This window comes from Podarcis vaucheri (assembly GCF_965113315.1).
Source record: "Podarcis vaucheri genome assembly, chromosome: 1".
NCBI classification, from domain to species: domain Eukaryota; kingdom Metazoa; phylum Chordata; class Lepidosauria; order Squamata; family Lacertidae; genus Podarcis; species Podarcis vaucheri.
Genome location: NC_138759.1, coordinates 105122676 through 105150008, shown reverse-complemented (window position 1 = coordinate 105150008; position 27333 = coordinate 105122676). Strand labels below are relative to the sequence as shown.

The 27333-nt window shown below is 40.2% G+C and overlaps 1 protein-coding gene across 6 annotated transcripts in view; it reads right to left on the bottom strand.

The window, feature by feature from the left end:
* The window catches only part of MBD5 (methyl-CpG binding domain protein 5), a 105079-nt gene that overhangs the window by 7640 nt on the left and 70106 nt on the right, over positions 1-27333 (bottom strand). For 5 of the 6 annotated variants that reach the window (XM_082197271.1, XM_082197270.1, XM_082197269.1 and 2 more), the window contains 6 exons: positions 26776-26956; positions 23074-25224; positions 11121-12152; positions 9140-9348; positions 4318-5526; positions 74-147 (listed from right to left, as the gene is read on the bottom strand). In XM_082197271.1, coding sequence (XP_082053397.1) covers positions 74-147; positions 4318-5526; positions 9140-9348; positions 11121-12152; positions 23074-25224; positions 26776-26956 — 4856 coding nt within the window. The remainder of the gene's footprint in view (positions 1-73; positions 148-4317; positions 5527-9139; positions 9349-11120; positions 12153-23073; positions 25225-26775; positions 26957-27333) is intronic. The other variant, XM_082197274.1, reaches the window with a different exon arrangement.

Below are 27333 nucleotides of genomic sequence, written 5' to 3'. Positions count from 1 at the left end.
TCATTGGGCACTGATGAAACGTAAGACTTAGTGCTACGCTGGAATCCACTCTTCATATATTTAGAATACATACTTTCTATTCCTCTTTCTGACATGGTTGTAGGCTTCCAGACCTTCTGTTAGTGTCTTCAACTTATCAGGCTCCACCTGAGTAAAGACATGAACACCAAGTCAGTCATTTTCAGAGTTTTCTGAGTTTTCTTACAACTTTGTATCACGGTTCTTAACTATATTTACCACTTGTGAGAGCAGATGAAGTCAACTATTCTTCACTCAGGCATCCAGTTATTAAATAATGATTTGCAGATAGACACACAGCTTTACAGTCTACGATCCCATGGGTTTCTGTCTCCATAACATTAATCTGCTTTTTAAACTCAGTTATTCAAGGCAACAACAGAGACACCTTCAGATACATTATACAAACAAAAATAAAAACCTTCAACACTGACTAAAGCCCACCTGGCATGGACAGCAAGGAAGGCCTCAGTCAGTAGAACATGAGACTCTTAATCTCAGGGTTGTGGGTTTGAGCCCCATGCTGGGCAAAAAGATTCCTACATTGCATGGGACTGGACTAGATGACCCTTGTAATACCTTCCAACTCTACAATTCTATACAATACAATTCTAGAATTCTTCTGGGCTTCTTGAAGGTGAACAATACAGTCACAGTAAAAGTGTCCTATAGAATGCAAACCAATTGGCACACATGCCAAAAAGTGCATGAACATTACTCACAGGTATAAGTCACATATAAAACCCCTTGCATATCTATATTTACATATGAAAAATCTGTTCTGTATGTGGATGATTTTGCAATTGTAAAGTGCCAAATCTACACATGAACGTTTAACAATTCATATTAGTAACAACATTTCTTCCATCTAGGTCCCGCACTGCATAAGAGCCAAGGACTAGCTCAAACACAAGAGAACATCTTGGCTTACAACTCTCGTGATATATGTTTTAGTGGTGGCAGCAGGAATAGCAGCAACTGCCTAATATTGTGCTGGTTTTTGGCAAAAAGTCCCAAAGTCACACCGTAAAATTATAAAAGGGCATTTTTCAGAGCAGGACTTTAACTTTAGTGGAAACAATCAAGGTTTGCACCATATCAGCTAAAGTCTTGGATAAAATTTACCGGTACCTGTCTACACAATTTAAATGGCAAGTGAATGAGGTGGTTTGTAAAACAATTATGCTTAATCTTAGTATCATTGATTATTAAAGCAACACATTTTGTTTTGGTACCAATATTCCTCTATACAATTTAGTCCACTGTAATTAACAACAACAACTACAAATTGGGCAACACTAAAGAGAGTTCAGCTGTTGTGAAATAAGGAATAAAAATTATAGATTTCAGCACCAGATGGCTCAAGTCAATTCCATTTCTAATTGAACTTTGTAAAAGCATGATTTCTTTGTTTTGTGCAGCCGTATGTACAAATGACATTACAATTATTATGTGTAGATAACTTTGTTTTTCAGATGGTATTCAAGAACTTCACAGTTCATTTCACCAACCCAATCAATGAAATTAACATTTAAAATCTGAAATAAATTCTATTAGTTTATCTTCATTGTTGCATCTTTGGTGTTTTTTCTTTTAAACAAAACACACACACACACACTTACTTAAATAGACAATTATCTTTTTGTATCAATAATAGCGAATTTATACACTGTATGAATGCATAAAGTCAACTGAACCATCACAACAACAAAACTCCTGCTATGAACTTCAATCAAGCAACAGGACTGAAACCTAAAGCCTTTATCCTGAACGTTGCACGATGTAAGAACTTGGAGTGGCCAATTAACTTTACATCAGTATGTATCACAGCATTTGTGATATGGCAGTGGTAGAGCATTTGGTGTTCCGTATACTTTTTAACTGATCTGAGGACTCCAAAAGGGTAAATATAGGCATTTGCTGATCAACACCATAATGCTATCACTCTAGCAATGTCCCCACTGTATGGAATCGATAACTGTGGATCCCATACTGATGTTAGTATTGCCTATCTGAAGTTAATCAGAACAGATATAATATCAGCTATATTAAAGCTCAGCATAGAACGAACATACTGAAGAGATTATCTGAAGATATGAATCTGGTATACTAATTCATTTTGCATTAGTAAATCTTATATTATGACAATTTTTAATCCCTGAAAAAAGGTTCTCCAGAGCATAGTACTTATATCTCATCTCATACAGAGTTAAATAGTCCTTTGATGAGAAGTACAGGGAAAGCAGCTTCTTGACTCAAGATCTAAAAGATTCCAAAGATGCTTACAGTGGGCACAGAACCCCATTTTCTAGCTCTGGAAATTAACTTACGACAGCCAATTTATAATTCACAAGTGATGGCATCATTTAATACAGATCATCATGATGAACACGCATGCAGCGAACTGTTCTAGAGTTCCTGGCCAATATTAAATTTATTTCATTTATTTATCTGAATTTGTATACTGCTTAATTGTAAATAAAAACTCAAGCAGTTTACAAAGAATATAAAATATACGTTACAATTGTCAATGGAAGTCAAAGTTATCAATGGTGTTGGTTTTTTTTTAAGAAATCACCTTAGCACTATCTCTAATAACATTTAGTTATATTTTGCTTTATTTTTACTGCATATTTCTATTGGAAAAACCTCTGGGGATCTGAACTGATATGATTCTCCTCCAAAAAATTATTTGAAAAAACAATAAATGCACAGAATGTCCTAAAATTATAATGAACTTCCTGGAATTACCTCTTGGTATAAAGGTTTTAAAATCAAAAATCCATTGAACTTCCATTAATTTAACAAGTCATAAATTAAGAGTAACACAATGTGGCTGCGGTTAAAGTAGTAACAATATCTACTAATAAATGTTCCTACAAAAGCTAGTCGGCTGAATTTTTTGTTTTGTTTGAGAAGCTGCATCTCCCATCTGTTGTAATATGAAGACAAGCACTTAACTTTGAAACACAGGCCTTAGGTTTTAACACTGGTATTGAAGAACTTGGTACAACCAATAGTAGAGTTTTGATTTGATCAACACACCTCATTCTGTTAGGACAGTTTCATTAGCTTTGGCTTGGATCCAAAGGACCATGCGTACAAGGAGACCCTCTCCCTCTATCCAGCCCCATAAAAAGTGTTCCAGATGGTCAGGGGACTTTTTAAAAATACCATATTGGCTTGAATATAAGCCTCACCTTGTCCCCAAATTCCGACCGTGAAAAGTTAAATTGCGGCTTATATTTGCAACCTTATGCAGCCAGGAGAGTGGGGCCAGGAGTGCAGCAAAGCAATGCCCACCCTGCACATAGTCCCCCGTCCTCTCCCCCAAGGCCGGGAAGGGAGAGCGAGGAAGGGGAAAGGCTGCTGGCAATGCAGCGTGGCTCCCCCCCCCCAGTATGCAGCCAGGAGCAGCGAGGAAGGGAGCAGCTTATATTCAGGTATTTTTTCTTTTCTCTCTCTCCCCCCTCCAATTTTAAAGATGTGGCTTATATTAGGGCCAATACAGTAGAACGGGGGGGGGGGGGGACCAGCAACAATAATAAAGTTGATGATAACTACCTTTAAATTAAAAGGTAAAGGTACCCTTAACCGTTAAGTCAGTCACGGAGGACTCTGGGGTTGCGGCGCTCATCTTGCTTTATTGGCCAAGGGAGCAAGCATACAGCTTCCAGGTCTTGTGGCCAGCAGGACTAAGCCGCTTCTGGCAAACCAGAGCAGCGCACGGAAAGGCCGTTTACCTTCCCGCCGGAGTGGTACCTATTTATCTACTCGCACTTTGACGTGCTTTTGAACTGCTAGGTTGGCAGGAGCAGGGACCGAGCAACGGGAGCTCACCCCGTCGTGGGGATTCGAACCGCCGACTTTCTGATTGGCAAGCCCTAGTCTCTGTGGTTTAGACCACAGTGCCACCCGTGTCCCTACCTTTAAATTACCATGCATTATAATAAATGTGAATGTTGTACACATTTTTACGACTTCGGGGAATTAAATAAATCTATCATAAATTCATATTTGAAAGGCATCAACAGTGTAAGTTGTCAGAATGCATTTTGTGTATTTTTTTAAAAAGTAAATTGGTCCTTTCCCTGAGCTATCTGTAAGGCTCACAAGTAGGAGAGAAAAGCAGCCCTGCCCCTTTGCGACTGTAGTCATGAAATAGGAATGAAAACTCCATCAGAACATTAAAGGGTATAAGCAATAATATCTTTTCAAAAAGCAACAGAGAGATTAAAATACTGTGTAAGAGACACATTTGTTACTAATAAGATAAAATAAATGCATGTATAAATATACCTTCCCATCCTCAGTGCTCTGTTGACATGAGTTGTGAATATCACCTTCTCTTACTAGTTTACCAGGCCATGAAGTCAGTCCTTTTATTTGGCCCCAGACCAAGTCCCCAACGTTAAACGTCCTTGGCCTGTAATGTAGCAACTCATTTGAAGAAGGGGATTCAGGATTCCTTAGGTCATCTTCGCTACTAATGCTTTTAGCATCTGAAGGACTAGGCACACACCCATTAATGCTTTTGGCATTAAAGTCCCCATTATAATGGATGTAGTCTTTAACTAGAGAACTTTCAAAGCTATTGGAGGAACTTGGAGACTGCTCCTCCACTGCCAGGTCTTGTTTAGAAGCATTCAGCAACTCTCCAAAACCTCTGCTTTGTTGAGGCCTGTTTCCATTCATGTGTGCACATCGTTCCACAGTGTTCTCTAGTCTTTCTTTAAAACTCATCATAGTTCTTTTGTAATTGCTATACCTGAAGTTCTCCTCCAACATCTTATCACTTTGACAATTTCGCTGGGGTAACAGTATTGGATGCTGCTTGCCTTGAACTAATGGCAGTGTGGAGACATTATTAGGTCTTTCATGGCAAGGACTGCTGTGGATATGGGATGAATGGTCTAAAAATTCCTCACACTTCCATCTGTTCATTTCCCCTCCAGGGCTTTGTTCCCCTTCCCATTGTTTTTTGGGTGTGTTGCAACCTGTTGTCTTATAGTATTCCAAGCCCTCCCCCTCACTGGAATTTTTAAGGTGTTCTGAATTCTTCAATATTCGTGCCCCCCTCGTGTTCCTTGCCCTACCTTCATGATCAGAAATGCCAACGTTTCTTCCGTGGATTACTGCACTGACCGCACTAGAAAGATTTAATGGGTCACCAATTGAGGCTGTGAAGGCACTCATGGCACTCAGGGCTGGAATGGGGCTCATTTGTGTCGTACTGTTCACTGCAGTGGTGATAACTACTTGCATCCCCTTGCTTGCAGCATCTACCACTGCTTTGTAGATAGCATCGACTGAACCATCTCCCGGGGTAGCTAGGCTGAGGCTGTCCTTTGCCTGGTGCCCTACAGACAGCTCTGTCCTTTGCTGCAAGTTGCACACTGTATCTTGAAATGGAGGAAGTGGGGTGTTGGAACTCTCGGGAACTGGTGGCATCCCCATCTGACTGATCATTCTTTTGTTCAAAAAAGCTGCCTCCTCTTGCATTCTCACCTTTAAAAATCAGAAGGAGGGGAAATAAGATCAGATTTTGTTTGGTTTCTAATAGCAATTTCAGGTCACAATTGTTTCAAGTCAAGACAAAAACTAAAAGCATGCGTGAAGAACTACTATTCATATTGATTCAAATTCATTTTTCATGTTGTTAGAAGTGAATGAAAACACACAGGGACAAAAATAAAATATAGTCTATGCCTTTCCCTAATCAAGACACTGCCCAATCTCCAAAATCTGGCAGCTAACTACAAACAGGAGGAGGTGCACCACAATATGTTACTGGGGAGCAAATAGTGCTAAACTGCTCGCCTTAAAAAGTTCTGTATTTTTATACCCTTGTTAGCAGAATGCAACTACATGCCCTGGTAAGGCTTCCAATCCTACAAGCTCAACCTCAGTTTTTTCCTATTCTTGATTCCTTCCTTTGGCTTGAATTACCCCGAAACACATTGCATATGAGGAAGTCACCCTTGCAGTCCCTGGGAAATGCTACACTCCTTGGAATTCTGCATGAACCTACCTATACTTTCAGATCTTCTTCAGAGGCCTTCTGCTGTCTGCGGTCCCTACTGGTTACCTAGGATAGGGCCTTTTTGGCAGCAGTGCCATAAGGAACCCTCTTCTTGGGAAACTCTCCTTTCTCTTGGCACTTTTTCTAGAGAGCCTTTAGAAGATGATGAGCTTGAGGCAATGCTCTGCTTGTGTTCAGGTATGTCTGCCTTTATACTTTTCAAGTAAGTTATTGTTTTATGTTTCTGTTTTGCTCATGTAACTTCTGTTTTATTCCATGTTTTAATATGCTTTTGGATTTGTGAGTTTCCTAGGAGTTTTATTTATTTTTTTACTTTAAAAAGTGGAAGGACAATGGTGATACTACTTCTCCTTTTATTGCTCCCCCTGAGGAGGGAGGCGGAGTTGGCTTCTGCTATTTAAATTCAGTTTAAGTCTATAGGATCTAAAGTGCAAAATCTGCCCTTAAGATTGCGGCCTCATTGAATACCTTGATAATGTTTTCTCAGTCTCCATGCATGGAGTTTCTTGCATTTTCCACCTATTTGATAAATTCTCTCTTTATCTAACCATCACTGCAAATGTTTCCTTTGAAAAACCCTTTATCACACACTTGCCAAGTTTACAATCTACTATCCAGTTGAACTCAAGCACGTATATTCTATATGTATTATTATAAATATCACTCTCATGCTACCAAACATTTGTTTGTTTATGTATTCATTTACATTATCTACCAGCTGTCTTTCAGAATAAGCCATCCCAAGGCAGCGTAAAATAAAAGATATTAAAACAACACAATAGAATATGAATAGCTAAATGGCAGCAAAATTCAAACTGAGAAAAGCCAGCAACAGACCAATCCAAAGATTAGAAAATCAAAGAGTCTTTAGGGTTTGTTTATTATTCTGAAGTGAGGGAGCCAAACAAAGTTAGCAGGAAAGGAAGTTCCAGACTAGCAAGGGGCTATATCAGATTTCATCGACTCATTACAGTCAGGTAAAAGCATGTGCCCTGCAAATCAGTAAAGGACAAAGTCTGGGGACAGGGGGCATTTCCTGGGACTAGATAGAGAGGCCTGTAGAAGCTGGTGTTGGGAGCCCTTTAAAATAAACTGTAAGAAGTTACAGCCAGAACTTTGAATTGAGCTTGGAAGCAAAGGGATAACCAATGCAGCTGATGTAGGACTGCTATTACATGCACAAAGCACGAGACCCCACAAGTGCCCTTCTGTAACTACTGAAAATTTCAAACTTTGTTCAACAGCAGTCTTATTTACAAAGCATTGCAGAAGAAGAAGAAGAAGAGTAGTAGTAGTAGTAGTAGTAGTAGTAGTTTGGATTTGATATCCTGCTTTATCACTACCCAAAGGAGTCTCAAAGCAGCTAGCATTCTCCTTTCCCTTCCTCCCCCACAACAAACACTCTGTGAGGTGAGTGGGGCTGAGAGACTTCAGAGAAGTGTGACTGGCCCAAGGTCACCTAGCAGCTGCATGTGGAGGAGCAGAGACGTGAACCCGGTTCCCCAGATTATGAGTCCACCGCTCTTAACCACTACACCACACTGGTAGGCTGGAAATAACCAGTCCGTGCATGACTGTGGCCAGGATTACTTTCACCAGATAGGGTTGTAACTGTCAATCCAGCTGAAGTGGGTTGATGCTGGCACTACCCAAACCTGAGGAAGACCCAGGCAAACTTGGCTCTTTGAGGGAAGGGCAACCCCAACCAGGACCAGTTGCAATCTTTTATCCAGTACAATAGTCTTCTTAATTAATCACACCCATATCATGTGTGGATTAAATTTCTCCTTTTTTGCCCTCACTAACCCTAAAGAAGAGACATCACCTTACCAACAAAGGTCCGTATAGTTAAAGCTATGGTTTTCCCAGTAGTGATGTATGGAAGTGAGAGCTGGACCATAAAGAAGGCTGATCGCCAAAGAATTGATGCTTTTGAATTATGGTGCTGGAGGAGACTCTTGAGAGTCCCATGGACTGCAAGAAGATCAAACCTCTCCATTCTTAAGGAAATCAGCCCTGAGTGCTCAGTGGAAGGGCAGATCGTGAAGCTGAGGCTCCAATACTTTGGCCACCTCATGAGAAGAGAAGACTCCCTGGAAAAGACCCTGATGTTGGGAAAGATTGAGGGCACAAGGAGAAGGGAACTGTGGGAGGCAGTGGAAGACAGGAGTGCCTGGCATGCTCTCGTCCATGGGGTCACGAAGAGTCAGACACAACTAAACATCAACAACCCTAAAGAATCTACATCAACTGTAGGCTATACTATGATATTTTCACAATCTGCATCTAAGCTTTCCCCCCAGTATTATCTATCAAAGCCTGTATGGAAAAGCAGTCTAGCAATATTTGTCATGGCTACATTAAACAGTTACCAACATTAAATATATGCATGATTCATGTCTAACAAAGCAAAAAACCAGAAAGTCACATAGCACAATGTGAGGAAGATAAAAAGCACCCTGAAGGCCATGATTTTTGCAAACACAGGGAAATATTTAGTTGTCTAGAATAACAAAATGATGTATTTTGCTATTATTCTCAAAGAATAAAAGCTTTTCTTCTGCTACCCTCTGCATTAATTTTCATCCAGCTTTTGAGTTTGGAAGTACTATAATGATGTTACTGCACAAGATAGCTCTCTTTTATGATCTAGTAGCCGCTGATATTTTCTGTCATTTTCTTAGCTTAACTTATGCACGCAGATAGCAATGACAGGGAAGATATTTAAAAAATGCATTTACAGGGATTTGTTTCAGAATACTTAAGTCAATGCAAGTCTTCTAAACTTAAACATTGATAAATAAATGTAACACCAGGTCCAAGTATTGAGGAGAAATACTTTTCCATTACCATTCTGAAGAGCAGTACCGCAGTTTTTCCTTGTAACTTATGAGAAGTGAAAAGTTCACAATGTAACAGTCTAAGAATAATCAACGGATGTTAAAGTGCTGAGATAATAAAATGGGATGATTTAACTTCATACAGACATTGCTTTAAAATCCGCAATAAACTATTGAAGCAGTATAGGAATTTGTATTATTTTTCATGGATAACTTGAAAGAACAAACCAACTTCTACCTGGAAATTCTGGAACAGACAAGCCATAGGGTTTGAGTTGTTAGGTGGCCCAGGAATGGGGGTCTGTCCTTGAAACCCTTGGAGGTTCTGATAGCCTTGAAGAAGCTGCTGTTGCTGATTTGATGGAAACATTTGATTGTTGTTGAACAGTGACTGTAGATGCGTCAGTTGATGATTATTAAGGGTAGTATTTATTGATGACATGTCACCTGCAATTCCAAACGTATAGATATTTAAGTCAACAATTTTCTGAAGGTGTAACACATGGGTCATATTTTACCACTTAGTGACAAGATGTGGAATAAAACTCCCCCCCTCCCCAACCCTTCAGTGAATCAATATTTCAGGGAACTAATATGCAAGGTATGGATTTCTTTCGCAGCCAGCAGTCTTGCTTACAATGAAGTCTAGCTCTGGATTCGCCTTGCATATACTAAATGCAACTTCTATGGCGTTTCTTAAATAGCAACATATTCTACAGCTTATTAAACAATCATTTAAGTACTCTCTTGTTAACAATATTTTTTTTAAAAAATCCTATTTAAATGTTTAACATTCCTACTACTAATACTGTAATAAAACCTTGTAAACCAATAACGGCACAAATTATAGAGACTGTTTACATTTAAGTGACTTATTTTTTACAAGACCTTTGCAAATGAATGAAACTTTTACACTTCTTTTTTTTAAAGCAGTAACCAGCTAAGGAAAACTAGAAGCTAGAATCTCATAATACTTAGTTGATGCAAGCGAGGTTAATTTTTATGAATGGGATCCAAAAGGCCCCCATACACATGTACCTTTGCATGAGGCTTGCTCCATTTCCTTCTCTGACCACACTACTTTATGTTGCATCAAAAGCTACAATACAACAGAAATAGAGGACTACGTGGACATGAGAAAACCTGGTAGGTGTGTGGAAGCTCTGCGCACAATCCTTTGCACACCAGCCTATTTTACAGGCACCTATGTAATGCTAGAGCATACACTTAGAAGACACAAGCAATTTGGCACAAAATGCACAAGTATTATGAATAAGCAACAAATCTGGCACAGAATACAAATTTTATCGCAAGTTCTTAGCAAGTTAGGTCTGTGTTTATCAGAAAAATGCTTGCACATAATACTTCTATCTATGTTTTATTAGCAGCAATTCACTGAACATACACACACACACACACACACACACAACCAGGTAGGGATATTCATAAAGGAAGCACAAGAATTTGGCAGACTCTCAGGCCCAATTCACACATTTATATCACTGTTGTACAGTCGTGCTCCAATGAAGGACTTCCCAATAAATGTGAAAATCCTCATGTGAAAATCTAGGATATTACTCTCTTAGATTTAAACATGTGAACTGGAATTAAACTTTCTATTGATGTTTGTCAAGTTGTTTAGAAACCATTGGTTTCTTACCAAAAAATGAGAATCCAAGAAGCATGGGAACTTAAGTGTAGTGTGCTAGAAGGGCAGCTTATTGCCTTGAACCTGTGGAAGACTGTACTCTGAGTGCTTTATATATACTGTGTCATCATAATCTAGGGATTGGACACATTGATGATGATTAATTTTTAATTCAGATGGACTTGGAAGCTTATCTATTGCACAGCTACTCATACTAACCCTGTGATGCCTTGAATATATCTGTATCTATATCTTTATCTATTTAAAAAATGCTGCATCCCAAAGATGCATCTATGAGATTTGAAAAAAGTAAAAGCCATTCCAATTGGTTGGTTGAATTTTGATGGCATCATACTTTCTAAATAATAGGGTTTTAAAAATACTGTTTAAAAATGTCTGTCAATTATATTTGCAGTCTTTCACTGGAATGGTTAAGCAAGTTAACATAGCATAAACGTTTTAGGGAAAAAGTGCAATGAAATGGAGTTTTGAAAAAAAGGTTGAAAAAAGAAGTTCCCACCCACCACCATTTTTTTTCCTTTTTTAAAATCTGTGAAAATATTTAACTTACCAAGTAGACCTGTCCCCAGTAGAGGGTTAAGTAGCTGTGGCACCACAGAGTTACTGTTGAGTTTAGCTGAACCAGATGTACTCCCAGCATTATTAGATATGCTCAGCAATGTTTCTGCCATTGACACCACTGCTGTCCCACCAAGTGTTGAGACAGACAGTGCTGCCACTGCTGATGATGTAGTGGCTGTGGTAGTGGTAGCCTGGGAGGAGGTTGCTATGGAAACCTCTGGATGATTAGCAGGGTTGCCCGATGTAGAGTTCAGAACACCACCCAGCAGCTGGGGATTCAAGGGCATTAATCCTGAGGCCCCAGTGACAGCTGGAAGGAGCAGGGGGTTTGAAGTAGTGTCTGTGCCTGAAAAGCTTGGGAAAGGGTTTCCCAGGGAACTGGTTAACAGGGTATCAGCTCTGTTGGTATCTGACTGACTGCTAAGCAAGTGATCTGGTGGTGGGGCTGTCATCTGTGTTACTGAGGGTACAGGATTGTGTTGCTGTTGCTGTAACAGATCTGAGATGGACAGATTGAAAGGTGCTAAGGGGAACATGGCAGCTGTTTGGGCTTGGTTCTGTAGAAGAGCTGCTAGCAGCTGGAAATGAACAGGTTGCTGCACCTGCCCATCCACATCACCGGAGAGCAAAGCTAAAGCAGCATTTACATTTGGGTTGAGAATACCTAAAGGATTGAGGGTGACCTCAGACTTGCCTTCTCCTGCTGAAGGCTGCAGTATATTTAATAGATTCTGGTTTAGGAGGTGCTGCTGATTCACTGGCAAAGAGATAGGTAGTGAACTAAAGAGGTTTGGATTCAAAGAGTGCGGAAGGTTGTTGTTTGAAGTGCTGTTCTGTGGAAAATGCAGAGCATGTTCATGACCAACAAAAGGAAAGTCATTCCCAAGGGGGAGCTGGCTATGTAGTGGGTTTCCAGCTGCAGTTGTGACGATGACACCATCTTGAAGAACGGATGTGGTCTTGGTGATGGCAGGTTGACTGGTGCCAGCTATAGCTGTGGACGATGGTGGTCCTGTCCTTCCTGCAAACGAGAAAGAAAGAAAAAAGTAACGCACATTGAAAGATAAATGCTATAATGAAGAACTGGTCATAAATATCAGCTGGAGTTTGCAACACTCAGACAAGGAATAGTTATTAATATATCTCCTGCCTTATTGACAGTGACTCACAAGACAGATAATTAAAAAACCAGTAAAAGTACTAAATCATGTTACAAGTATTCAAAGCGGTATTAAACTACCTGAAAACAACAAATGTGTGGAAACAGAAAGCTGGCTTTTCTTCAGATTTTATTTGTTACATTGAATGAATGCTGCACAATGCAATTTAATACTTATGTTATTGTCAAACACTTTCAGAACACTTTAGGTAGTATGTCAACTGAATACATAAATAAAAACAAGTGCTTCCATATTTTTCTAAAAGTCACCAGGGTGATGCACTGTAGAACATATTCTGCAACTTCAAGTCTACTACTGAGATAGCCTTGGGCCATCTCCTAGCATAAACAAGACTACCGCAGGGCTACTCTCTGTCCTTCAAAAGAGAACCATTGCATAGGGCATCCTCGACCATTTTAAAGGAAGCTCATATTCAAGCCACCTGGGTTTTTTAAATACAAAATAGAACTTGTAATTAATTATTTCAAACACTATAATGGGAAATATATGAGAAAGATTATATAAGAAATATTTTGCATTAATACATTACTTAAAAACTCAGCCGCAGCAAGACCATTTATTTATTTGTGGTTTTGTGTGTGTGTGTGGGGGGGTTATTGTTGTTTTTGTTCTTGGGCAAAAACCAAGTACAGTGTCAGAGTATGAGGTAGGCTTAAATTCTAATAATAAGATTGTAGAAAGTTAAGGAAGACAGATTAGCAATCAGAACAAACAAATTCCATTCTCAAGACTGCCACCATGTGGCTTTACATATCAAAAACATAATGGGAAATATACAGATAAAATATGCATGTATGCAAAAGCACAGCTCTTGAGAATGTGAGAAGAAAAAGACTAGGCAGAAGAGAAGCTAAATCTAAAGCTCACTGACAGAGCATTCTGAAAGTCCCACTATTTACATATTGTTGTAAGTTCTGCACAGTACAGAAAATATTATAAACCTTTGTCACATTTATATCCTATCCTTCCTTCAATAAGATCAAGGCAGGGTAAATGGTCTTTTACCCATTTTATTTCCACAGAAACTGAGGGTGGCGAGACTGAGAAGTAATCACTTGGTCAAGACTGGCAAGTAAGCCTCACAGCTACCATTTAAACTCAGCTGTAAAGCTCTTCACACTTTATGCAAAAATTGCAAAAACGCCTTAGGTCTTATTTACAGAATGCTGTTGGCAGACACATATGCGTTATATAGGCACTGTTTTCGTTTCCGTGTGAAACAGAATTTTTCATACTTTGTTTTTCAATATTTTTGTATTTTGATTAATAAAACCAGGATTCTGAAAATAAAAGTTCTTCTAGTTCTCTCAATCCAATAAAGCAATGCAAATGGCATGTGAAATATTATGAGACTATTCATGTTATTATTGGACTCCTGCAAAGCACATTTGTGGGCCTACCTTGGAAGAGAATCTGGAAAGGGTTGGGCAGCTTGATCTCAGAAAGCAAGCAAACATGCACATACATCCATAGGATCTATAATACTTGTATGCATACCATGGTGGTAAGGCAGAAAATGTTTTGCCATCATGGAAGTTTAGTCTAGGCTCCATGGTGCTTTAAGCGCTGCAGTTAAGGCACCGCCATTCATTAAGGCAGCCAGAGGAGGCTTGGCCAAGTAAGTCAACGAACAGTCAATGCCTCCATAGAGGAAGGTGTAGTCTCATACAGTCTTAAGGTGGTTCTGGCTGAAGAAACCCTCTCTGGATTCCACTGCACGCTTTAGACCAAGCAGTCTAAAATGTTCAATCTCTGGGCAAAGTAGTTTTGTGTGCATGGTGGTGACTAATTTTCCTGGGTTCTTGGATGAAATGGATTATTCATACCCATTTAAATCTGCCCCAGGCTCCATTCTGACACAGACATGGTGTTAGGTACCCTGGTAGGTAGGAGAAATACATATTGTTGGATTTCTGAATATGTTTCAGTCACATCAGTCATGGTATCCTTTTTGGTCATCCCTAAACCTGGTAATGGAATTATGGTTCCTAACCTATCCTAACCCAGCTAACCCATTACCTTGCACAACAGGACTTCACCCTGCGCCCAGTCCAAATCTTTTCCATAGGATTGGGGAAGCCCCTAGAAAAGATGTGCGGGAGTAGCTGCTCTATTGTGGAAGCAGATATCCTTCCACTGAAGGAACATTAAGGCATAGGTGTTATTTTGCAGCAGTTGTTCTATTTTCACAGCCAAAAAACTCTTCAGTGATTAGCACTGCATTTTGGCAACTAGGAACTCTTCTTCCCAGTGAAACCAGGAAACTAAAGTTCCTTGAGAGGGCCTGGGGATTTCTGATACAATATTTAAGAAATCCTCAAAAAATTCAAGTCCACAAGAGACTTTGGGATAGACAGGCCTAAAGGTATAAAAGTATGAGTTTAATGCACATTTGTAGTGCAGTATTGATAGGAACCAAGTCTCCTGAGCAGAATATCTGACAACTGCTCTGACAAGATATACCAGAATTGCAAAAACAATTGCCTTTTGATGAAAGGGAACATGAAACGTTTTTTCTAGGGAACAAAATAGTGTATTCTGTTTCACTTAAGAAGTTTCTACTTGACTGCAATCACAAGAGTCATTGACTGAACATGATACCAATGTGTAACCAAAAGTTAACTAAAACTACTACAGTTCAATTATATCATTACCCATGTTAAGAAAAGCCAGTATCCTGCACGTGGATGTGCTAGATAACAGAACAAGGTCTCAGAGCCATTTGGAGTATGTTCCTGCATATTCAAGAGGTGATGGACTCCCACAATATGCTGTGAAACCTTTCTAAAAAATTGATGGGAGTACAGGGGTTGTGCATCCATGCTATTCGCAAGAGTGCTGACAGTAGAGAGAAATGCAGGCACAATCCTCAGCTTGGGAGATATGCTGGGAAAAGGAAAGGGGAAAAGGAAGTTGCCTGGTACTTGCTACCCCTCATTCCAGGGCCTAAAACAAAGGAATAATTAGGGTTGCAAGACCTTGAAGCTGAATCTCCACCCCATCCAAATCCATTATATGGTGAGGTATAATGCTCCTTAACAGCTTCAATTTAGTTAACCCGTCACAGGCTGGCCCATCACTAGAATGCAAACGTGAAATGCGCTGGGTGGTTTCTTGTGATACTTGCATGAGTCAACTCTGCCAAGAGTTCTTGGAGCACTTCACTAGAGTGGGAGTTTGGTGGGATGGGATCAGAACAATACTCTGAGTTCTGTGTTGTTGTTGTTTTTAAGTTTCAGTAGAGCAAAAATATTTCTCTGTCTTCTCTGGGGCAGGAAACAGCTTTATGAGGAAGCCTTTCTGTATTGAGGAAGTTATCAAGTTGGTCACTTGGCCCAAAGGGAATGACTTCTAAATATCCAGACTACTGTCCCTCTTCCCTTAGTGAGACTCCAATGCCAGGGGATTCCCCTCCCCCACAAAAAAAATGCAGGAACTCATGGGGGAAGGAGATATATTCCTCCAGGAAGAGCTATATCTTTAAGATATGCTTGGCTGTGCAGGTTATTGCAAATTAGAGCCATGCACCAGATTCAGTTCTGAACTGATCTGCATCCTGATCCAGATTGGGTCGAGGAAGTCACCAATCACTACAGTGGGTTGTGTCTTCCTGGACTGATTTGTACTGATCTGTAGTGCTTTTACTTTGCCAAACCTTTATTAGGAATTACAAATATAGGCCATCATAAACCATCCATATTTAAAATTTTAAAATGTATACAAAAACCAGGTAAAATATGTAATAACGAGGATTTTCATTGGAGTTTCTACCTGCTAAATAGTGCCATTCATTATTTGTAGCGCAAAACAGTCCCTCAGAAATCCAGGCAGACCGTCTCTAAACTGATGCAATGATTACATCACCATATAACAAAAACGGCAGGATAGGGAGAGGGGAGCTGCAATCTTACCCCACCCAGCACTCCCCAATCAAAATTCTTGGGAGGAGGCAGAGTGAAGTCTTAGAATGCATAACTATTTTATAAGATCTGTCTTCTGAGTTCTGTTTCCTTCACAGCACCCTATTCAGACTTACACTTTTTCCTATCCTTTCCCAATTAATCCTAGTCCCATCCTTTTTTAAAAAAGAAAGTCTGTTGCCTTGTGTTTTAATATCCCTGCCCCTCCCCCCAAACTGGTTCTAGCTCTTACATAAGTTTTATTTATAGAATGCTAGGTTTTCTGTGTCTGCCTTTATCAATACATTGCATTGTGTATGTGTGTGTTGTGAGTACATTGTACACAGTCCAGTACACTGCACACTACCTGTGTACAAGCAAGACACAAACAGTGCAATATTATATACATCAGTAAAATCTTTTTTTTAAAAAAAACTTTCTTGAAAAAGCGAACTTAAAACGTGCCTAGCATTAAAACCCTTTTGAGCTGTTTGCCAGTAATTTGGCAGGGTTAAGCCCTCTTGTAGTGGCTAGCATGTCTGCATATTTTATTGCTTTATGTGAAACTAGCAAGCAAACAATAAAGATATGGCCATTTTGGTTCCCAGTTCAAGTATATGGTATTTCTGAAGATTTGTTTCCTCCCCCTCAACTTCAGTCCAGAGCTTATTGGGTCCGAATCTGGTCTGCTCTGGATTTAGAGGAAGAATTATTTTTATTATTAAAAATTGTGAAATATTTGAAAAACCCATGTATGCAAATAAGCTCATTAGCAGGTTTAACGTAAAACAAGCAATTAAATATATTATTAAGAAAAACTAAAGAATAACTTAAAGATAGAGTAATGTGGAAAATGCAGTATGAAAATTAAAAAGGAACCATAAAAAGGGGGGATGGAAGTCAAATATATATGTATTAGAAATATATGTGATTTGTGTTTTTGTAATTTGTATGTCTTTAAATTTTTGAAAGACTGAAAAAAAAGTATATATATATAAAATACAAATCAGCCGCACAATTTGGATAGAGCAGTCCATGCACAGCTCTATTGTGAATAATTGTTTGAAAATAAAAGACGGATGAAATATTTGGCAAAAGGTTGCTTTTGACAGGCAATGTGAAAAGGATGTACTCTATGGAATAAATTCATAATAAAAACCTCATTCAAGAAACTCAAGCTCCTTTCATATACAAATATTCTATATGCATATGACAGACATTAACTATATGCTTGATTTCTCAAGTTTTCCTATTTTAAAAAAAGTTGAGAAGCTTTGAGTCATTAATAAATGCTACATAAAGTTCTGAGGTGTTTAATTTTATTTCAACATATTAAAGAGCAAGATAAAAATAAGTAGCCTAGTTGTACTGAAATAAATATTTATGAGTTATTGCCAATTAAATACCCATCATATTTCTATATGCCACAATAAATTAAAAAGTGAATGCTGATGCAGGAATATAGGACTGGGTTCTTTGCAAAACTTAATGTCATTAAAATATAAAAGCTAAAATTACATTTTAAAAGCATTTCTACAAAGTTGAAAATGTTTACCTTCTGGTCTGTAAATACTGGCCAAGAGCATTTTCTAATAACATGTCAGAATACTGAAATTATGTATGTTTTGATTTATTTCACTGTGCTGGGTTGAGCTTCTTTTGGGGGGGAGGGGGCAAAATTGTTGAGCTTCCCCCCTTTTTTCGGCAAAATCGCCAAAAAAATAAACATTTCTGATTTGGGCTGCCGTACATCCAGGCTTTCACAGACATTCTGGCTGCTTTTCAAAAATACTGCCTGAACGTCGTTTTCGATGGACGAATCCCAGCAACGTCTGGGAAATTCCAGGCGTACAGCAGTCCTAGTAAAGCTATCTTCTCTTGGTATGCTGTCTCAACACGGATGAGGTGCTAGAACATCTGCTATACATGCAGAATGTCCCATGTTCAGTTCCAAGCATGAGCACATAGGGCTGGGAATGTCCCTGGTCTGAAACTCTGGAGAACTGCTGCCATTCAGTGTAGACAATTCTATGCTAGATGGACCTGGAAAGATCCAGTTCTGTGGAAGGCAGACTCTGTGTTCCTAACCACATAATCTCTCTCTCTCTCTCTCTCTCTCTCTCTCTCTCTCTCTCTCACACACACACACACACACACCCCTATAAAAGACCTTTCTTTTTAAATCAGCATAGCTTAGATTACTATAAACTCCATGTAGTTAACATTTAAAAACATGTTTTATGTCACTGTTCAGTTTTCAAGTGTCACCTTCACACAAGGTACTGTGTGACACTACAGTCTCCTCTCTGCTACTGGTCAGCACCCTGTCCTTACCTTTCAGCAAAGGTTATCCAGCTCAAGACAATGCTGCGTTTTGCTTTTAAATTCTTGGTAAAGTACCAACTTACAATTTATTATTATGAGGGCTTTTGATTACTAATAGTTGTTGGTTTTTTTGAATTGCTTTTCTCAACTCCCATATGACAATTTGCCACCTTATTTATGTGTCGCCTGTCAAGAGTCAGATATGATGGTTCCCTGGCATCACCAGAATTCACCAATAGTTTTTGCTAACTCTCACTATCTCCAGCCAGAAATCCTCAAAACATTTGCCTACAGGGCTTAGTCAAGAAGTGGTGCAGTAACGGTCTTCTCACACCCGATTCTCCTCCTTTTTTGTTTTAGGTTTAGTTTCCTCTTGCCATTAACCTTTTATGGCTTAAATGCTTGCATTTCCTAGTCAAAGAAAGGAAGAGGTTCGACACCACTTTATTGCACTCCCCCAAACTGAAGTGTTCTTCCTAATATGACAGCTAGGTACCTTTCTTTAATTCTTTTTAAAGATTATGGATGTACCTCTGTACCTCTTCAAGGGCAACTATGGGCTGTTTCTCATTCTTTCTGCAATGGGCTCTCAGTGTGCATGGTGGGAAGAGTGCAAATATTTTAACTCTTCTCGTATGCTTACAATGTAAGTGGTGCTACAGCTATGCCCATCCATACATTTGCAAAATTTTCTCTTCAAGGAGGCTGGTGTCTTCCATTACATACCTTTAGGCACCAGGCAAAAATGTTCCTTGTCAACTGGGCCTTTGGCTAATTAAAATCCTATACCCTTTGTGGGAGGCGAGTTTATAGGTTTGTGGGATTTCTGTTCTTGTTTTTATTATATATTTTGTGATTTTATCTTGCATTTTTATATTGTGAAGCGCCTCGAGATCTACAGATGAAGGGCAGTATGCAAACTGAATAGTAATTAACGAATTGTGCTCATATATTCCTTATCAGATGTTACACTGGTGAGGATGCAGAATCATTCAGGCATCACCCACGAGCAAGGAAGAACTTGTTGGGCAGTTGTAAGGCAATCAGGTTTAACTTTTCTATCTAATGATACGAACCAGATTATGTCAGTAGCGTCACAATTATAGACAGTTCTTCCCATCTGCATTTCACTGTAAGAGTGTTTCACTCTGGTTTCTTCCAGTGCCAGACATACATTGGTGCCTCGCAAGACAAAATTATTTCGTTCCGCAAGTTTTTTCTTCTTGCGAGTTTTTCGTCTTGCGAAGCACGGTTTCCCATAGGAATGCATTGAAAATCAATCAATGCGTTCCTATGGAGACCGTCCGGGGACAGAGGGGAAGCGCCGCGCGCCTTCCCCTCTGTCCCCGGACCTGTTTTAAAGCAAGGGAAGGGGCAGCGGGGAGAATTGCTTCTCCCCGTTGCCGCCCCTTGGTTCAAAAGGGGTCCAGGGAGAGAGGGGAAGGCGCGCGTGCCTTCCCCTCTGTCCCCTCTTTTGAAGCAAGGGGCGGAGGGGAGAAGATCGCTTCTCCCCGTTGCCGCCCCTTGGTTCAAAAGGGGTCCGGGGAGAGAGGGGAAGGCGCACACGCCTTCCCCTCTGTCCCCGGAGATTGCGGGGCTGGCAACGGGGAGAAGCGATCTTCTCCCTGCCGCCCCTTGCTTCAAAAGAGGTCCAGGGACAGCGGGGAAGACGCGCTGCGCTTCCCCGCTATCCCCGGAGCTTGCGGGGCAAGCTTCGTTTTGCGAAGCAAGCCCATAGGGAAATGCGTCTTGCGAAGTGGCTAAGAAAACGAAAAACTCCTTCGTCTAGCGAGTTTTTCGTCTTCCGAGGCGTTCGTCTTGCGGGGTACCACTGTATATGACTGCTGCATTTTATGCACTTATGTCATCTTTCATTTCTGTTGGTATTATAGGTTTTCGTAGAATACCAATTGTGTATCTCTGCTGATGGCTCTTTTGATCCAGTGGAAACTTCAGTTAGCAAAATGGGGTGCGGCAATTTCGCTGCCCCACTTTCCTTCGCGGCCCCCCCCATAAATCCGCTCACGTGGAATGGGGGCCTCGTGTGGTAGGTAGCTTGGGGGACTGCAGGAGCAAGGGGCAATTCACAAAATTCACCTGTTCCTTTCAGCTTAATGAAGCCTGCTGGATCAAAGAGCCTTCTATCAGTGGAGAGCATCACTGGATTTTTATTTTTTTTAATAACTGTAGTTAGGCAATTTATACAAACCACTGCATACCCAACAATAAGGAGCCTCTAGAAGTAATAACCCAGTGCCCAGAATCTGGCACAGAAGAGAACACATCTGTCCACTTTAAGTGATGATGATTTGAAGGTCTTTGACACAGAGCTGATTCATAAATTCTTTGATGTGTGCAGCCAGCTGTACCTCTGGCAGAATGCTGTCTTCAGTTCTCCTTTATAGATCAGTTGTATTTATAATATAAACGATAGGGTTTTATAAGTCAGAAGCCCCGCCTCCCCATGAAATTAGCTTCATCTCATGATCAAAAACAAAAGGTATTGCAGAAGTGAATGAACTTCATTTAGTACCACACTTTATTTTAGGTGATTCTAGTTCTTAGATGTGTGTATATAAGGTTTCTTCAGACTACAGTTTCTGGATTCTTCAGCAAAACCCTTTTAGACTCTGAAACTCATATGGCTGATATTAAAGCTTTAGTAGTTTTTCATAATCATGGAATTTTGCGAGTCAATAGTAACAAGCCTATGGGTAACATGCCCCTAGAAACTAGTGCCTGCGGAGATTACATAATTTAGGGTCCAATGCAACCTCCTCCTGATCTACAAACTAGCCAGCACAATGTTATCAAACTGCACTTCAATGCTTCAGTATTAAACACAACTACTATTTATATAACTTGGTTTTAGCTTTCCAGATTTGTCTCCCTAAGCAAGCATATGACAGGCCAAAAGCAAACAAAATGTGTGTAGAATATATTAGAAAAAGAACTTCCATTTCCTGGCCTGAGCTATTTTATTTTTCAACTACTGATCTGAAAAGGGAAAAATATAGATAAGTATCCTTCCAAAGATTAGTTTAGCCACACTTGTCAGAAGCATCTTGCTCAAAAATCCTATTATGAAATCAAAAATAGTATGCAAAGAGGCTAACAAAAAGTGTGCTTATTTGTAGATAAGACACTGTGATGCAACCTGCTGGCTTCGCCAAAAAGAGAAAATACAGAATTTCTCATTATGGGTTGTTATAAATGTGATTTCTAGAGCTTTGTCTGGGCATTAGTAAAGTTTCCAGAATTTTTAAAGCCATAGACAAAAATAAAATAAAATGATTTACACCCCCTAAATAAATTATTCAAATAGGCTTATCAAACCTAAACTTTAATAACAATTTAAATTCATCAAATTCATTGATCTGAACCAGTTCTACCAGTGCAGAGGTTCTAGTAGGTCTAGATACAGGTGCCTATTCCAATCCACAATAAAAGACTCAACTTAGCACACAAAACTGTTTGGTGTATTTAAGAAGCTTGCACTGAATAAAATCCAGCATTTAAAATAAGGCTGCTACATGCTAAACGTAGCTGAATTTTTTTGATGGCTGGCAAATAGGAAACAAGAAGTGTGGACCTGTAACCAAACACTGTGGTGTAACCCTAATGGCTATGTCCTACTTCCACATTTAGAGGTAGTGTGACTCTGAATATCAGCAGCTGAGAATCATAGCTTGTGTGCTTCTCATAGCCATCTGGTTGGCCACTCTGAAAAGAGGATGTTGGGCTGGGCTAGATGATCCAGCACATTCTTCTTAATCCCAACGCTCATTACTTACTCTAGTCTAGAACACACTCTGCAGTGCAGTTTTGGGGTCTGAAGATACACTTTTTCATAATTTCCCTCCAAATTATCTCCATAATCCTTTTTTAAAGGGATACAGATCTCTTCCCCTCTCTGTTCCTTCTCCCCTTCCTCAGGCTACTAAAACTGCTATGGGTTGGATCAGGCAAATACTATTCAAGTGATGTAGGAGGCCTCTGAGCATGTTCAGTCTATCAGGCATCGTCTCCTCTCTCCTAACCAATATTTTTCTGCACACCTGGTTCCAAACCTGGACTCATGGTTCAGCTCTTCCAAATCATGAGCTGCAAACCATAAGCCATAACCTTACGTTATGGCTTATGGTTTGCCTCCTCTGTGGGAGCCCACCTATTTTGCTTTGGCTTAAAGTTATATGCAAAGTGGGCCGTTGTGTTAGCCAATTATCTTAACATCCTTGACCTTCTGAACAATCTATCTATCACTATAAAATACATAACTATACGACAAAAACCAGCCAAATCTAGCAAGTCCAAAGACTTTTAAAAGGAAACAGTATCTATAACCAAGCTATAAGATGCTGTTCTTGCTTTCATTGGGGAAAAGGTTGGTAGAAGCATGAATAAATAAATAAATTGCATCTCAAAATAGAAACTTTCCATTTCTTTCTCTTGAAGGTGCCCCATGAAATATATACATAAAAAGACACGGAAACCGTCATTCAAATTTTTTAGATACCAGCTTTTAAAGAAAACATACCTGCTTCAGGACTTGTTCGACTGCAACTGCTCACAATGCTGTTTGGTATCACTTGATTGGAGGGTGCTTGGATTCGTGGCTGAGTTGGGTTCAGATGTAGTGAGTTTCCTAAAGTCATTCCAGGTTGACTGAGCACCCCACAATTTCCACTAGCTTGCATCTGATTTATTAGGCCTGCAAGATGGTTGTTTGGGCCAGGACTAGTACCATGGCCAAAGTTAGTGTTTGAATTCTGGCAGTGCATACTTTCTCCTCTTAAAGGTAAATCTTGTGCCAGTGAATTATGAATAGTGCCAGAGTTCATATTAGTGTCTGTAAAATGCAGCTGGTTAGCAGAGCAAGGCAAAACAGTATTTGAGCTTCCACAACCAGAAGTACTATTGCTGCTCATATGAGAACTTTGACAGCTCATGGATTGAAGTAACTGGGACATAGACGTAATGGGAAATGAACCTTGATTCTGTTTTCTTATCAAGTCAGGCCCAGATTTAGGAACTCCAGAACTATCCAACTGAGACTGCCTAAGCAAACTCAACACGGTAGTGTTTGGTGGTTTTCTTTTCCTCAAAGGGTCTTTTTGTTGAGACATAAGCTTATCTCGTAGTGCTGCTCGACCACTTTGCCCTTCACTTGATGGTAGAAGCATGTTAGCAGTAGGAGGAAACATGGTATTTAAAGTGCTATGTCCATCATTGTTGCCACCACTGGCAACAGTTCCAGAATTGCTACTGCTGTTGCTATTGTTACCAGCAAGTTTATTTTGATTTGCTAGCTGTGCTTTGGCTGCTGCTGAGAGTAAACTACTAGCTGGAAAGGAGGCAGCATTGTGCTGGTTCAAGATCTGATTTAAAGGCATTCCCAGCAAGCCAGGCTGACTTTTCATGGGCCCACTTCCAGCAGATGCAGATGGAAAAACTGCATTGTTTGGAGGATTCAATACATTACTCATTCCAGCAATCAATGGGTTAGGGATATCCTTATACTGATGGAGTCCATCAGTCTTTGTAGAAGGACTTGATGGCATGGATGGCCTAGGAGACCCTATTGTTGACCTTGGTGATCGAGGAGGAACTTTAATATTACTACAAGATGACTGTGGTCCTACTGGAGGCATCATGAAATTTCCATGATCAGATGATGTGGAAGATGAGCGTGATCTTTGGGGCGAAGCCTCAATCCTTCCAATTCCAGATCCCATCATATGAACCGGTGATGTTACTGGGGAGGGTGAGAGGGAGGTTGAAGCAGCATGCTGAACTCTTTGCACATGACTCCCATGGTTTGTGTGACCAGGCTTTACAGTTGGCAAAGGGAGATTACTTGGCAGAGGGACGACGGCTGGAGGCATGCTTACATTCATCACAGGTACCTGAGAGTGAACATTTGAGTGATAAGTACTTGGATTAATGATAACAGGATTCTGATTCACCGGTTTGCTAGGAATAGGGTCAAGAATGCCAAGCGGATCCTTCTCCGAAGTTAATGGCTTTTTCTGAAGAGCACAGGAAGGTGGTGGTGGTGGAGGAGGAGGTGGAGGAGGAGGGCCTTGAGGTGGTTTGTGGTGAAACATTGCTCGTGGCATTTCCATACTAGCTGAAAAATTACACATGGGTTTTTTCATTACTGGACTTTTTGTGGTCAGGGTTGGGGAGAGAGGTATATTAGTCCTTCCAGCCATTGCACAAGATGACTGCACAGGAGAACCATGTAGCATTACTGAAGGTGGGGACAGAGGAGTTCTGTTCATGTGAACAGGACTAGAGTTGGGTGCTCCATGAAAACTGGAATTATTCCTCGTGAAAATATCTGGACTTCCAAGAGGGTCTGTCCTTGGAGAGATGGAACCATCTCCATATATTTGTGATCCTGATGAAGCTGGACTAGGCATTCCTCCATGGCCGCCACGATATGGAGATTTCTGTCCGTGTTCATTACTGCCCAATCTCTGCCTGGGATAGACAGAATGAAGTTCTTGCTGTTGGTTTGCAGTCATCTCTTGCACATATAGCCTTCCCATGGCATTTGAGGACCCCATCATCAATTTGAAAGGAGTTTTACATTCTGGCATCACAGAATTGGTAATTCCTTCATGTGATTTATTCCTCATTGTTCTTGGAGTTGCTGCTCGTGAAGGTACTATTGGAGTTGCACCTAAATAAAAAACATGAGAGGAGAGTTACTATTGTAGAATGAAATGAAATATAACAAAAGAGAATAATCCCCCCCCCCTGGACAGAACTGCATCCAAGTACATTAAACACAAAATTCTGTAATGTGCCATGGTCTTGCACCAGGGATTCTGGTAGGAAACCTATTCCATTTATTCCTATGCCAGTCGTAACTAACCTAGTGCTTTCCAGATGTTTTGGACTACAACTCTCATCAGTCCCAGCCAGCACCATTTCTGTTCAATAATAATTTAGGGCAACGTACTTTTATCAAAATGTGACCTACCATGCCTTATCCAGGCCAGCAGCTGCATAACCATAAACTCCTGATGCAACTATCAGTTTCCTGAGTTGCCTTGGGGCTGCTTAAAACCTATCTGCCCCAAGGGAAGGCAAAAATGCCCAGGGCAGGGACTTTATTTCATCAGCTCCTAATCTGACCCAAGAATATTTTGCAGCATTTCCTTATTTTAATATTTATGAACTACCATGGGTGCCTTGACAGAAAGGCAGCATATAAATATAATAAAATAAATAAATGAAATAAAAAACTTTCAAAACAGCCAGCTATTAAAAAGGAAAATTAGGATATCCCCTGATGCGATAGGATATTGATCTTCAGTACCTGGTTGTACTTCCCCAACATTGTTCTAGGCCAATGTGGATGACTGAAGGAGGAAAGCTGTGTGGCACTAAGCTATAGGAATGTTTGGAAGGGCATGAACTTATTCCCTCTATTGACACTGAACACGGAAGGCCCAAAATGGGTAATTGCATAGGAGTGGGTACCAGTGGAGTGCAGCTGGCTAAGGGTGCTGTATTTTGATGCCAGGTTTGGTGTGTGCCTACAATGTCAGCATTTCCCCAAGATATGGAAGTTCCACACTGATCTACCTATCTATGAAAACACACACATATTAAGCTCTTTTGCATTGGGGTAGAATCACAGAGTTGTAGAGTTAGAAGGGATCCTGAGGGTCATCTAGTCCAACTCTCTGCAATTCAGGAATCTCAACATACATGACAGATGACCATCCAACCTCTGCTTAAAAACCCAGTCCTGTCCACTTCCAATCGTTTGACTTCATCCCCAAAGATGCACGCCTCCATTGTCTTCCGAGACAGATGGATGCCAACCGTCTACTCTTGGCTAGCAGTCTCTTCTCAGTCTCCAGGAAATCTATGTTCCAGAACAGTAGCTACCTGAGATCCTTTTAATTTTAAATACCAGAGATGGAGCATGGGATCTTTGGCACGCACAGCACATACTCCATCAGTGACCCATGGCTCCACTAAGATAAATGATCCAGGACCTAGGAGGGTGTGATTTAGGATTAGTGGAGTAAAGTGGAATGACTCTGCAAGGTGTAAAAAGGACATATGGTCCTCTAAAATCACCTCATAAGATTTGATAGCTTAACATATCTATTTTTTTAATAAACAACTTTTGAAGATTAATTCTCCCTCTTACATTACTTACTTCTGAACATTAACATTGAATTTCTTCCTCCCACTTGCAAAAAGCCAAACTTACTTGTTCCACCACCAGGGCTAGTTAGAACCAATGAAGGATGAGGTGCTTCCATGCTCTTATGAAGTGTAGCCACTGCAATAATTTTCCTTTTATGGATGCATAGCTTAGTGACATCTTCATCTGCTTTAACATCTTCAGCTGTTCTTTGTGTCACAGCAACTCCAGGATCAAAATTAAATACCTTAAAAATAATGCCAGAAACACTATATTATGATTTTTTTTGGGTTAAGAGACTACCCCCCCCCAAAGTAAGCACCTCTCATTTTCTTCAAAATCTGATTATATAATGGGCATGTTAGAGGAATCAAAATTCACAACATACAGTGGAGGCACACTTATTCTGAGCTGCCCTTGTAGTGGATGACGACTGGAGAACCAACAGTTCTGCTCAAAGTTCTGCTGGTACAAATTGTGGTACCTTGCATTAAAAAAAAAATTCCACTATCCCACATCATCTCATGAAAACTCCAATTTGAAAACATTTCCCTGAGCACCTCTTCCCAAAACGTGTACACCTTTGTATAGGCCCAGCACATTTGTTGACGGGACCCCCAGCAA